Genomic DNA, 13,803 nt, shown 5'->3' with positions numbered 1-13,803 from the left:
AAAACTGCTTTTCCTTGCCCCACTTGTGATAACCAACGTGTTTTACAGTGAAAGTTTCATTCTTCTCCTCTTACTCCTCCATTCCAAGCTGATTTTCCTTGACCAAAACAAAAAAAACCAACCCAAAATAAAATAATAATAATAAAAAAAACCCAAACCGAGACATGTGAGTAAGTCTCACTTTAGCATGTTTCTTCATTATTATCAAAATGATTCTTCTCTAGCTCATTTAGCTGTCAGAAGTTTCTGGCTGTCTTAGGGAGGAAATTAATTTTGTTCTAAGCATCATTGCCATGAAATAAAAAGATGCTGGGGAGAGAAGAAGAATCCCAAGGCCCAGCTATGCACATCTGTCTTATCTTTTGGATCCCAGATACCAGTCTGTTGGTATATTTACTTTCCTTTACACAGTTTTACAATCTAAATCACAGAGGAAAGTTGAACTTCATCCTGTTTAGTGTAGAGGCAAACCAAACACATCATGCTGCAGAGGCAACATTCTTGTGTACTGTATCAGTTGGCACTTACGTAGGTGAATGCTTCTGTTGTTGATTATGGCTGTGAGTTGATGTTTTCTAGATGTTTATCTTAATGTAAAACTTTCTTATATCCTTTTATTAAGTGAACAACAGTCCCTGACTTCAAACTCCTATCTCTGGCTGCAGTTGCTGTGACGCAGCAACTTTTTGCCCTTCTTAAATCTGTTATCCCAGAGGTGCTACCATCACTGATGGGCTCAGCCTTGGCCAGTTGCAGGTCCATCTTGGAGCCATCTGGCATTAGCTCCATCGGAGATAGGGGAAGCTTCTAGCATCTTCTAATATCAGAAGCCATCCCTGTAGTCCTCCTGCTACCAAAACCTTGCCACACAAACCCAGTACAGGTATTTCTGGAAATGCAGTGGCATATGGCAGATAAAGCTGCAATATGGAGTAGCTGAACTTGGGAAAGGGATAGAGAGGAAGAATTTCCCATCTCCAGATGAACCAGAGGACTGAGAAAAGGAGTTCTGGTATATTGTGTTACAGTGCATACTATGTTATTTACTCTTATATGAATCTGAAATTTGCTTATTGTTTTGGGAATGGTTCCAACACACTCTTCTAGAATATTTGTTTCTATGTATGGAGTGAAAAATCGGTAAAAGTTTAATTAGTAGACTGAAATCAGTGGAGTTGAAATAGTTATAATTTCTGTGAATTGTGCTATTTAAATTAATTGAGGAGAGAAAGAGCCTGTAAAATAGCTGTTCCCACTTCATAAATAGGGCATTACTTATTAATTAGATAGAATCTGAAAAACAGTTTCTTGAAAAATCCCTTGATGTTGGCTCAATCCAAGGAAAATCTTCTTGTACCACATATGAGTAGAAATGTAAACTCTTTCTTATTTTATAACTTTGCTAAATATTTGCATTATATTTTCACTTCACTTTTTTGGCTTGAGCAAAACCTTTTTCTAGGTTAAATTGATTAACTTGTTTTGTATAAACTGTTAAACTTCAATTGAATAATTATGTCAGTATTTTGAATTTTACACCGTATCAGATTTCAAAGCAGTGTGTCGTGTTATTTGTTATAATAATCGCAAGCTATGAATCACCCCAAAATGTTGTCAGATAATAAAGAAAACTAAGGAACTGCAGCAGATCTGTAGTGGTGAAGCCTCAAGTTTTCTTCTACTCTGATGCAAACCTGTGTATTATGATTTTGCATTATGAATGAAATTACCGTTGAGTGAGAAGAGCTTCACAGCCTCAGTACAGAATTAGACAAAAAAAAATATTTAAAGACTTGGGAAGAACAAGGTGAAGTTAAAATGTTGAGTTTGCAAGCTGAATTATACAGCAGTACTCTAAAAGGAAAGTTTCAATTAAAAATTAAGTTCTCTTACGTGTCTAAATGTAGGTAAGCTGATCAGGTGGATGCTGTTCAGAAAATCTAGAAAACTAAGAAGGTAGAGAGGATGAAGAAAATCAGAAAAGCAGACGTTGATCAGTCCTTGTTTCAGGTGAAACAGAAAATCTTAAAAAACAATAGAAGAGAGTAAGGGCTTTGCACAATATATTTCTTCTGCTGCTTTTCTCCTCCACTGTGTTGAGAAAAAGAGGAAAGAATGAATTGGAGATTTGTTGGTCCAAAAGAGCACATAAATATTGAATGTGCTTTGCCTGGATGCCCATTGTACTAAGAGACTGATGCCCTTTGCTAGGTGTAGATGATAACCAATATACCTTGACTCATGTTTAATTGAAATTACTACTCCCTGTTCTCTGTACACATATGGAGCTCCTTCATATCAACCGAAAAAAGCCCACCTAAATTACCAGATAAATTCTTTTCCTGATGTTCCTGTTAATATAGGTGGACAGCATTGCTTGACAATTGCACTAAAGTGAAACTAGTGGTGCCAGTAGTGTTGAAGTGAATCAGTCCTGAAATCGATAAAGGTCAGGTTCACTGCACAGTTGTGGTGAGTGGCTTCACTATCGTACTTCTCAGCTGGTGGTGGTAGTACTCTGAAAGTACTCTGCAATGAACAGATGAAACACTTCTCTCTACCATCAGTGCAGCTCATTATTTATTGAACATCGCTCCCGAAGAATTCTGTTTGGGGCAGATGAATCTGAGGGTGTATTTGCAGACAGTTGTCAATCTGAGAAAGAAAACATGTTTTTCCAAGACTGAAGAAAATCAGATGTTTTAGAAATGAGGAAAGAAAGGCTAAAAGTAATAATCCAAAGAAAGGTAGAAGTTTATTACAGAAAGGTAAATTTAATTTGCAGAATGTCTATGCAGAACTTTTATGAGCAGAAATTGTATAAGAGAAGTTTCAGACCTCCATTTCTGGGGGAAATTTGTCCAGGCTTTTCTATCTCATTTTACCTGCTTTATGGACCACAAAAGCAGCTCTGGTTTGCTTTTGTGAAGTATTTGTGCAGGAATTCTTCATTGTTGAAGAACAGATTTGTTGCTTTTGTCTTGAACTTGAAAAAAAGTTTGGGTATTTGAAAATTTTCATATTCAAAACTTTAGTCCACTACCTCACCTTCAAATCTCTGCATCTTCTTTCTTTAGATAATTACATCTGTAACACTTAAAAATAATAAAAATTTATGTTTTTACTACTGTCCACATTTAGAATTCTTAGAAGGGGTGACAGACCCTGTATTCAGTGCACTAATAATCTTGCTTAACAATCTTGACTACCTTAATTTGGACTTCAGATACCATTTATCTGAATATCTTGAGATAAATAGAAGAATGCGTAAAAATAAGTTAATAGAGTATAGGGTATGCTAGTCTTCAAAAATTTTTTTACCCGTATATTGATAAGGTTTTTTTTCCTGTTATATTTAACTTGATTTCTCATTGGAATAAAAAAGGAAAATCTGAAGTCAAAAGCCAAACAAAAGTAAAGGATATTTCCTGTTCTCAACGAACTTCCAAAACAATTTATGATTGGAAAATTATTCTTCCTATGTCTGTCCATTTCTACTACTTGTTTTCCAGTTTCCATAATGTTTTTCTTGGTGGCATTGGACATCTTGTCTTCCCTGCCCTGACAACGTTGAGATTTCTAGCACCATTTTATATTCATAGGCTTATTAATAACATACGTAAGCAGGTGTGTATCTTGGAGCAGGTAGCAGAAAGTTTTTATGGTTAATTTTGAAAAGTGTCCTCTGGAAAAAAACAGGCAATTGGTGCTATCATCAGCTGCTAAGGAGAAAATAAGCTTAATTGTACTTAAATGGCTGGCAAGCTTCCCGGTGGAAAAGGACCTGGGAGCACTGGTCAACAGCTGGCTGAACGTAAGCCATCAGTGTGCTTGGGTGGCCAAGAAGGCCAACAGCATCCTGGCCTGTATCAGCACTACTGTGGCCAGCAGGACCAGGGCAGTGATTGTCCCCCTGTGCTCAGTACTGGAGAGGCTGCATCTCAAATCATGTGTTCAGTTCTGGGCCTTTCACTAAAACAGAGACATTGAGGTGCTGGAGCACGTCCAGAGAAGGGCAACAGAGCTGGTGAAGGGCCTCGAGCACAAGTGTGATGAGGAACAGCTGAGGGAATTGGAGGGGCTTACTCTGGAGAAGAGAAGGCTCAAAGGGGACCTTATTGCTCTCTACAACTACCTGAAAGGAGGTTGTAGTGAGGTGGGTGTTGGTCTCTTCTCCCAGGTAACAAGCAATAGACAAGAGGTAACGGCCTCAAGTTCTACCAGGAGAGGTTCAGATTAGATACTAGAAAACATCTCTTCACTGAAAGGGTTGTCAAGCACTGGGACAGGCTGCCCAGGGAAGTGGTGGAGTCACCATCCCTGGAGGTATTTAAGACATGTAGATGTGGCACTTAGGGACACGGTTTCATGTTGGGCTTGGCAGTGTTAGGTTAATGGTTGGACTTAATGATCTTAAAGGTCCTTTCTAACCTAAACAATTTTATGACTCTAAATTGAAGCTTAATCTATTTGAATAATGTTCCCAGCTGTGTGATGATGCAACACTAGCTGGTCTGAGAATGACTGTTCCTTGGGTTTTGCTTTAGAAGTTAAAAAAGCAGAGAAAGAAAAAGAATCTGGTTAGAAAACTAGTTGTTGCAGACTGAGGACTTCTAAGAAGCCCTAAATATGTAGAAAGGTGGCAGTGAGGTATGTGGGAGTAAGAAAAACTTTTCACGTAGAAACAAGTGAACTGCTATCCAGTATTTACACTGCTGATAGCATGCACTAGCATTTGGTTCTATTTATCAACAGAGTGTAACTATTGGATATAACTCTGAGTATTATAAATTTCTTACCTAATAGTATCATAGAATCACAGACTGGTTTGGGTTGGAGGGGATCTTAAAGCTCATCCAGTTCCAACCCCCTGCCACGGGCAGGAACACCTTCCACTAAATCAGGTTGCTCAAAGTCCCATCCAGCCTGGCCTTGAACACTGCCAGGGATGGGGTAATAATCCAAATAGGATGAATTTCAAAGACTTACTGGCTAAAAGATGCAGTATTCATAGATTTCTGGTCCCCTATATAGAGGCGTAATGTATCTTACTTCAAACCAACATACTTGTTCTGGGGAGTGCAGCACTCATTTTAACAAAAACTGTTCAGAAGGTGACGATAGTTTCTCAGTTTACCTTTTCAGTTTTCAAATCCTCATAGTCTGACACCAGTTGATACAGTCGCTGTCTATTCTGAATCATGCAAAAGACAATGCAAAAATAGCTTGCAGCAGCAGCATGTAAAGCAGGGTTTTACGTATCAAGGTCAGAGAATCCCTTGTGTTTGCAAGCATGGTGGGAAGGAATGAGATAAGATCTAAATATTGCTAACGTGGCATTGAAACGTACTTCAGCTAGAATATGCAGGAAAACATTCCAATTAGTAGCATATCTTTTTAAGATTTATTTCTCTCTTCAAGAAAATAAAAGTATGTTTGTTCTATAAAGTTTGGCCAGGTACAAAGCTGGAAATTTGGTTTAATTTCCTTGCCTTTAATTCTTTCCAGCAATTCCTGCTGGAAAATAAGGATTAACGAAAGTTTGTATTTATATATACATGATAATATTAAGGGTTTTCTTCAGCTGAAAGAAATGGGTAGAATATGGGTCTTGTGGAGCTATTTTATTTTATTTCATTCTAATGATTTTGAAATCCTGAGCAAAAGACGCAAGAGCTGCCTGTTCTTGTTACTTCTTTACATATTCATCCTGCAGATACGTGGGCTTTTCTATGCTTTAGGAAATGCTGTGTTACATGCAGTTCATGATGGGGCTCTTCATCTTCATGAATGAATTCAGTGGTTTTTTTATTCTCTCTCCTCCAGGCTGATGCCATGGCATCATCAGGACTCTTCTTCAAAGATGGAAAAAAGCGCATTGATTACATCTTGGTGTACAAGAAGTCAAGTCCACAGGTAGAAAAAAGAAGCACATTTGAAAAGAATTTGAGAGCAGAAGGGTTGATGTTAGAACGAGAGGTAAGTCTTGTAGCTTATGTGGCATAAAACCCCCTTTATAGTACTGTCATACTTTACTGGATTTATAAAAGATTCCTGAAAATCTTAAAAGTCTTTCCAGTCAGGCTGTTCCCACCATTTGTTTAATACTATTAAATTACTACTAACTATTGTTTAACATGTTTTGGGGATGCATGCTTGTACACACACACATGTACTCTCTATATGGGTGTAGTGTAGTATAGAGTGAAAACTTCCAGCTCCTTATGCTTGCAGAACAGAAGAAGCTTCACTAACTCATGTTGTTGCTTTAATATATAACCTCTATGTCTTCAAGCAGAATGCAGGAAAGACTAAATGTCTCTGGTTATCAAGGGGTTAAGATTGTGAGTGTCAAGTTAATCCATCCCTAATAATGACAGTATTAATATAAAAATGAGGGAAAACAGAGCCAGGAAAACAGCCTTGGATTTTTGCTGTTTCATCAATTACTTAAAAAACAGGCACATATTTAGTCTGTCCTGAAGTAAGCTCCTATAGTGCCTGTGTCTTTTATCCTGATTTATACATTTCAACTCAATAGAATCATCTTACATGTTCTGTGTTAAAGGTTTTAACCAGTTTGTAGTCCTTGCAAGCTCTAGCTGACAATGCAGCATGTTGAATAGTCATAAAAAACTAACCTGAGAGTAGATTAAAATTCTAGTTTAAGGCTTTTAAAGATTGTTACATTCTAGTTGTAAAAATACCTGGGTTTGTTCCAATTTCAATAAAAAATCCGCTTTCAACTGATGTCAATTGAGAAGTATTGACACTTAAGAAAAAAAGAAAGTTAAGATCATAATTCTAGATATCAGGTGGTTTAAATTGTCTTCCAGTAGTATATACTTATCCACATCATTTGAGAAAAATAAAATCCTAGAAGTAGTATTATTGAACTGTGGTATGACTTTCAGGAACTGCATAGGTAGAATTGTGAACAGTAAAGATTTTATTAATCCTTTAACTAAATTCTGCTTTACCTTTACTTACCAAGCCTTGCATCCTTTAAGTTTTTGGGAGGATTTAATCAGATTCAGCTGTACAAAAATATTTAATTATAAAAACTAAGCAAATATGTCTTGGGAGAAGGGTGTGGAACTGAAGTGTTCATAAGGAAAGATAATCTGTAATGCTGAAACTTGTTTTATGTACAAATAAATTAGCAATGAAAAACATTTGTGTGCAGTATTCCTGGTGATTTTACGAAAAAATCATAATTCATACAGAGATCACATTTATAATTTCATAGCACATACTACAATTACTTCATCACTTCATCATTCCCTGGAGTTACCATTTGGCAGAGCAGGACCTGCTGTCTTCTCCCAGCTGTTCCTACATCTCCAGCAGCTGAGGACTCTTCTCCTTACATGGGAGACACACAGAATAGTCTTCAAACTGCTCATCTAAGATGATTTTGAGGGGATTTAAAGTAAATTCATTTATTGCATGTCCAAAAATGCTTCATTCAGCCTTTCTCAACTTCTGCTGTGTTTGCGACCAAAGATCTGTCCTAGACGGTTACTACCTTACTCCTATTACAGGATTTGGAAGGGAAACATAGAGGTTAATAATTTTCCTTGTCTAGCTGAGAGCACTTACAGTGTTCTCAGACTTGCATAGTCACATGCAGGCCTAAATGCAGAATTTGACCCTGAGGAATGCGTTTAGAAAGGTGAATGCCATAGAGGTTTGAATTATTAATATGTATTTGTTTGCTACCACTCTTTACAGCCGGCTGTTACAAACAGTGATATCATGTTTGTTAAAATTCACTGTCCGTGGGAGACATTGTGCAAATACGCAGAAAGAATGAACATCAGGATGCCTTTCAGGTACTGTGCAAACTCTTGTAAGAAACTTGTATTTTAGTGCTTAATACTAAAAGTTCATTACTTACTTACCTTAAGGCTAAAATGCAGTCTGTTACGTTGTGGCCAGGCATGCTTATATGCAATTTAGTGTGGTGATAGGGGAGAGGACAAACAAATCATAAGCACTGTTCTTTTCACGTTTACCTGTGGTACTTGTTTTCAGACTTACCTTCCAAATCAAATTGACTATATGTCAATTTGACATAGTACTGTTAGTAGTTCACACATTGTTTTAAGTCTTTGGAGAGGTCCAGATATCCTCCGTCTGAGCTCAAGTATTCTCAATGGTTTTAGGATATTTCTGAAGTCTTACCCAAAGGGAAATGAAATGACAGAAATAGCTGTTGTCTTGTGTGTCTCCAATATAACACATATTTGCATACTTTGAATAAAATTAGATACCTCTATTTCTTGGTTTTGTAGCTTTCCCGTGGCAGAATAATGAACTGAATTGAGTTCCTTGTCTGTGTTCTAAACAAATTCTATCATATGTTTTTACAATAAATATTTGTTATTGATTTGTAGACAGGCTGAGAGAGTTGTGCTTGTTCAGCCTGGAGAAGAGAAGGCTCTGGAGAGAGCTTATAGCAGCTTTCCAATACCTAAAGGAGGCCTACAAGAAATCTGGAGAGGGAATTTTTACAAGGACGTGTAGTGGCAGAATAAGGGGTAATGGCTTTAAACTGACAGAGGGGAGGTTTAGATTAGATATTAGGGAGAAATTCTTCCCTGTGAAGGTGGTGTGGCCCTGGCACAGGTTGCCCAGAGAAGCTGTGGCTGCCCATCCCTGGCAGTGTTCACGACCAGATTGGACAGGGCTTGGAGCAACGTGGTCTAGTGGAAGGTGTCCCTGCCCATAGCTTGGGGTTGTAACTAGGTGGTCTTTAAGGTCCCTTTCAACCTAAACCAGTCAGTGTTTGTATGTCGGACATAGCTAATACTTCTTGCAACAATACAGAAGTTTTTAAACAAGAAAAAGTGCCTTTTCAAATCTATTAATAGTGTTCTTCCAGGGAGAGAAAAGCATGTAGTGTGCTGTAAACCTCATCAGGAGTTGAAAGTGGTAACTAGATGCTGAAGCTGTGTGACTCAGCGGAAAATACCCTTACAGCACTCCTTTCTCACTTGATTTGCCAAGTGCTTTATCTTTCATGTCCCTGCTGATATCAGCTATCACAGTATGGCTTGCTTGCATTGCTCCCAAGCCAGAGTCATCATAAGCATCTTTTGCTCAAAACTTTCTTCAAACACCCAGTTCCATACTGAGTTTCCACTAATCCCATTAAGCTTTCAAAGTCCTTTCCATAAAAAAAGATGTTTTCTGTAAGTCATCTTCCTTGTGCATTTGAGCTTCTCTAGTTTGAATAATATTTGTCAACACTTTAAATATAGAAGTATTTGCCTCTGTGTACACATACATAAACAATCTAAATTCCAATTAAAAAATAGTTCCTTCATCCTTCTGATACTTAAAGTCACAAAATTAAGTTAGGATTTAGCAATGGCTTGGTTTGAATTCTTCATCTTTCTAGTAACTTCATAGCTCTGTAGTGCTCTTCAGGAAAAGAAGGGCTAAGATTTGAAGTGCTGCTTTGTTTGGAAGGCATTCAAAGTTATGTTTGTTTATTGTTATTAACTGAGATATGAATACATTCTCTGGGGTTTTTTTTCCTCCAAGTGTCTGATCCCTGTTTCTTTGTTTCTGGGCTGTTGCTTAAGCTTCCTTTTATCCCACTTAGTTCATTACACCAAAAGTAGATAAAATGGTAAATTCTGCTGTTTCATTTTGTTGGCAGTTTTGCTGTAGCATGAAACACAGTTGTTTGGTAAGAAAAAAGCCCACTCTCCACATCTACCACCATAATAGAACTGTGAGAAATAGTAAACTGATCATCATTTATTTTGTCCTTTCAAAATTTTTAATAGGAATTTTAATGAAAATGCAATTAAAACTGGTGTGAATATTTCAAACAGTCGATTTCTTTAATTTCCATACTTTTTAAAAAATAAAAGTGAACGCATTTTTATTGTGACCACAGAGTGGATGTAGCAGAATAGCTAAGGTCTGTCTTGCTCTGTCAGCAGCCTGTCTGAAGTGTCCGGTACAGAAGCCGAGCAAATTTAGGGCAGTGTATCATGGTGCCTTCTCTTTTTCCAGAAGGCTGTGGTTTACAGACTTTCTGAGGCAGAATTCATGTCTTCATCTCTATTACATTAGCCACTGGTGGCTTTTCATGATGCAAAAATAGTGATTTAAGCTTCTGTAACAACATCCTGTGACCACACACTTTGTAATTCAGTGACGTGTTCTGTCAAAGCGCTTTTGTTTAAGTCTTGAGCTTGCTTATTTAAATCAAACCTTTCTTAACTGAGTGGCATATATTGTTTTCCTGAAGTAATTATTTTCTCCGTTCAATGAACAGAGGAAGCTCAAATCATACAGTTGTCCCACAATTACAATGAACTAGAGTGGTTCCGTCACAAGAAGTTTTAGATAGCAATGTGAGGAGCAGGGAGCTGGACTCGATGATCCTTATGGGTCCTTTCCAACTGGAGATACTCTGTGATTCTAAGAACAGATTATTTCTCTTAGCCTTCATCTGATTTATCAGTGTTTTCTGACTGTCAAAGAAAAGAGCAAACCTTCCCTGCATTACTTCAATGCAGTACACCCTTGCTCTCTTGCAGTGTTGCAAAATTTTGGCTTTTGGGTATGGTCACTAAAAATATAACATATGTTGGTATCATATACGACTAATGCCATAAGAATTAACCATGGGTTTTTTGGTTCATTTTGCTTAATCCAGGAATCTAAACAAAACCAATACAATTATTACACAGGCTAAGAAGTATTACTCTCCATTGCTGAAAAGTAAAAAGTGCTTTTTGCTGACATAAGGAACCACCCAGTATCCCAGAACTTTTTTAGTGTGGCATCATATCGAAAATGTGTTGGCAGATACATAGTATACATCATGTATGTAATACAGATGGAATCTCAGTGTTTCAATTGTAAAAGGATATTTTGCTCACATTTTAAAAAACTTGTATGTGCTAATCACTGTTGTGTTGTATATGGTTTCAGACAGGTCTTATGTTAGCAACAAGGTTAGGTCATGACTGAATTATACTTTTTTTTTAACAATTTATAGATATTTTTATCAATTGAAATAATGTTAAACTTTTATAATCATGTAGCCAAATAAATTTGTTTTAATTTCTCCTAAAAAACAAACCTTTCAGAAGTAGAAAGCATTTAGGCAAATTTTAAGTAGAAGCTGAACTAAGATAGGAGCAGAGCCCCTACTGCTGAACTTCACAGTCCCCAGATGAGACTCATGGGAAACATATGGATAACCCAAGGAATCTGCAAGATCAAGGCCTTTGTGTGGTTGAAATGTGCCATGAAATGATAGGTGTAGGCCAAAAAAAAAAAAAAAAGCTGAAAGCCTGAAACTAGATATGCAAAATATTGCATTGCAGCAAATATGTCTTTGTATGGTTTCAAAATAACTGTTCTCATAAGACTTTATGGGGAATTTCTGGTCTGGTTTCTCTAAGTGTCTATGAGCAGTGAAGGGTGGAAAGAAAAGAACTGTTAACATGAAAGTTGTTTGTTGCAGTTAGGACTCTTACATTTTTAGGGCTGTGTATTGTTCTTCAGTTGGATGCAAAATGTCAAGGGAAGGCAATGGTAGAGCAATTCAGAGAATGAAGAAAGCATCTCATGGTGTTAAGTGCTTACAGTATTTAATGCATAGAGTGGATAAAGCATTTAATACCATGGGAGCCCTGGTGATTCTCCTAAGATGAGTTTTCTGAAGTTAAAGCTAAGAAAGACCACATGGAATGAATACATAGCATGACACCATTGAACCTTGTCTTATGAAGGAATTGTTGATTAGCTATTATTGTTATTAACTACAAATATCAATTTTAATTTTGACTCAGAAACAAATTTCAAACTTGAAAATATGTGAAATTACAGCATTTTAATAACTTTTCTATTCCAGTTGTGTTTTTTAAGTGTTTTCTGTCTTTCTGCCTATGAAAATGCATGTTTTAAAATGTTCAGTGTTCTTTTATAATGTATGTCCTTTGCAACTGTCTCCTACTTGATTATTCTCAGCTGATTTTTGCTGTTCTTTCAGGAAAAAATGTTATTACACTGACTGGAGGAGCAAAACGATGGGCAGGTTGGTGGGTGATGTGTAGCTTCTAATTTTACCAGTCACCCTGCTAAAGAAAATCCATTCGCAGTTGTAAATTTATTGAGGAAACTTGGAAAATTAGATTATTTTGTTGAAAACTCAAAATATGTTAGCTCATAGTGTTAAAATATTCATGTGTAACAAGATGCAGTACTTCAAAGCTTTGCCAGGTCTCATTTTAGAAATGCAAAAATGTTTGTGCCAGAAAAAAAGTGGCCTTATCCTGGCAGGAAAGATTTAATGCTGGAGCTCTCTCTGCAGTTCTGTCTGCTGTTACCGAGGCATATTTCTTTAGCATGAAAGATCCATTTGAGCATATGTCTCAAATTCTGGTAATCAGCTATTTCCTTAGACATGCAAACGTAACTTTGCATGTTAACACCTCATGTGCGTCCTGGTAATATGGACTAAATGAACGCCACACACCAGAGGCTGTGTTACGTTTAGAATTGATAGCTGTCAGAATAACTGCAGGGAAAGCTGTTAAACTCTGGGACACAGACAAATGCAAACCTCACCCGTGGCTGCTGCTGTTGCTGCTTTTGTCAGCCAGGAACGGCTACAAGGGGCCACAGCAGCAGGCGAAAGAAGCCTGAGAGAGCTGGGGAGTGAAGACAGGGGACACTGGGAGCTGTAATCACTCCCTGTTGCTCTAGCCAGGCAAAATGATGTCTTGTAAATCCTAGTTGCCTATGGAAATGATAGGAAAATTTTTACATGAGGGAAATCTGAAAGAGTTTTCTGTCACGGGTTTTCTCAAATGGATTCTGAGCTGAGATTTAGATTCTCCTGTTGTTACTTTAGATGATGAAGAGCTCTCATTATTTCTCAGGAACAATTTAAGTAGTCTCATAATACTAGTTTGCAAGATGGTCAGCCAACAAAAACAGATAAAGCACTGTTGAACGGTAAAGTGAGAGAACTTTAGATACATAAGCAGATAAAATATATTGAAATAAAACAATCTGTAACTTAAATTTACAACTGCGTTTTTTCCTCTTCCCGGTCATTCATATGCTTGCTACATTTTAGTGTGCATTATAAAAAATGTAAGTGATGTGTTTTGTAATGAAGGGCAAAATCCACAAGCTTTACTGCAAAATTGTCTCATTTCATCTGTAATCCATCTGGTGAGTCCTAGATATTAAATAAATTTATTTTCCTTATTTAGAAGGACAGATGCCTGAAGCATGCAACTGAAGTTGCATGGTACCTGTGAACCAAGTAATAAACAGTTTTGATGCCAGATTGATTTTTTCATTTGAGACAAATGCTTTTATTTGTGATTTACTTTGTGAGAATTTGAGGATGAATATTTTTCTGAATATTTTTTCTGGCGCTATCTATAATCCAGTGCAAAAAGCAATAGTGTGGAAAAAAATAAAGAAGCTACTTCTAAAAATGAAAGCTAATGCAAAAATTGCTGACATACACATCTTGAACTAGATGATCTTTAAGGTCCCTCCCTTCCATCCCAAACCATTCTTCAATACTCTTGTTGTTTCTTTGCATCTTACAACTTTTCCAACTCAACTCTTCTCTGTAATTCATTAAATCTCTTACTAATATTTCTAAGTTAAGTAGAGTTTGCAAGAGCTATAGTGAATAACTATATTAAAATCTTTGTATATCAAAGGTAAAATTTTCAGGCTACAGATTTTCTGTAATTTAATGTGAGATAGCACTAGTATATTAGACCCTTCTACAACAGGTACACT

General features: G+C 36.9%; 1 protein-coding gene across 4 annotated transcripts in view; it reads left to right on the top strand.

The window, feature by feature from the left end:
• Positions 1–13,803, top strand: part of ANO3 (anoctamin 3) — a 204,430-nt gene that overhangs the window by 135,426 nt on the left and 55,201 nt on the right. For all 4 annotated transcript variants that reach the window (XM_030483533.1, XM_030483534.1, XM_030483535.1 and 1 more), the window contains exons 5-7: positions 5,827–5,979; positions 7,735–7,835; positions 12,026–12,070. In XM_030483533.1, the coding sequence (XP_030339393.1) occupies positions 5,827–5,979; positions 7,735–7,835; positions 12,026–12,070 (299 nt within the window). The remainder of the gene's footprint in view (positions 1–5,826; positions 5,980–7,734; positions 7,836–12,025; positions 12,071–13,803) is intronic.

The sequence above is a fragment of the Strigops habroptila genome, chromosome 4 (genome assembly GCF_004027225.2).
Source record: "Strigops habroptila isolate Jane chromosome 4, bStrHab1.2.pri, whole genome shotgun sequence".
NCBI lineage: Eukaryota > Metazoa > Chordata > Aves > Psittaciformes > Psittacidae > Strigops > Strigops habroptila.
Note: the sequence above shows the minus strand (reverse complement) of the source record. Positions and strands in the feature narration are given on the sequence as shown.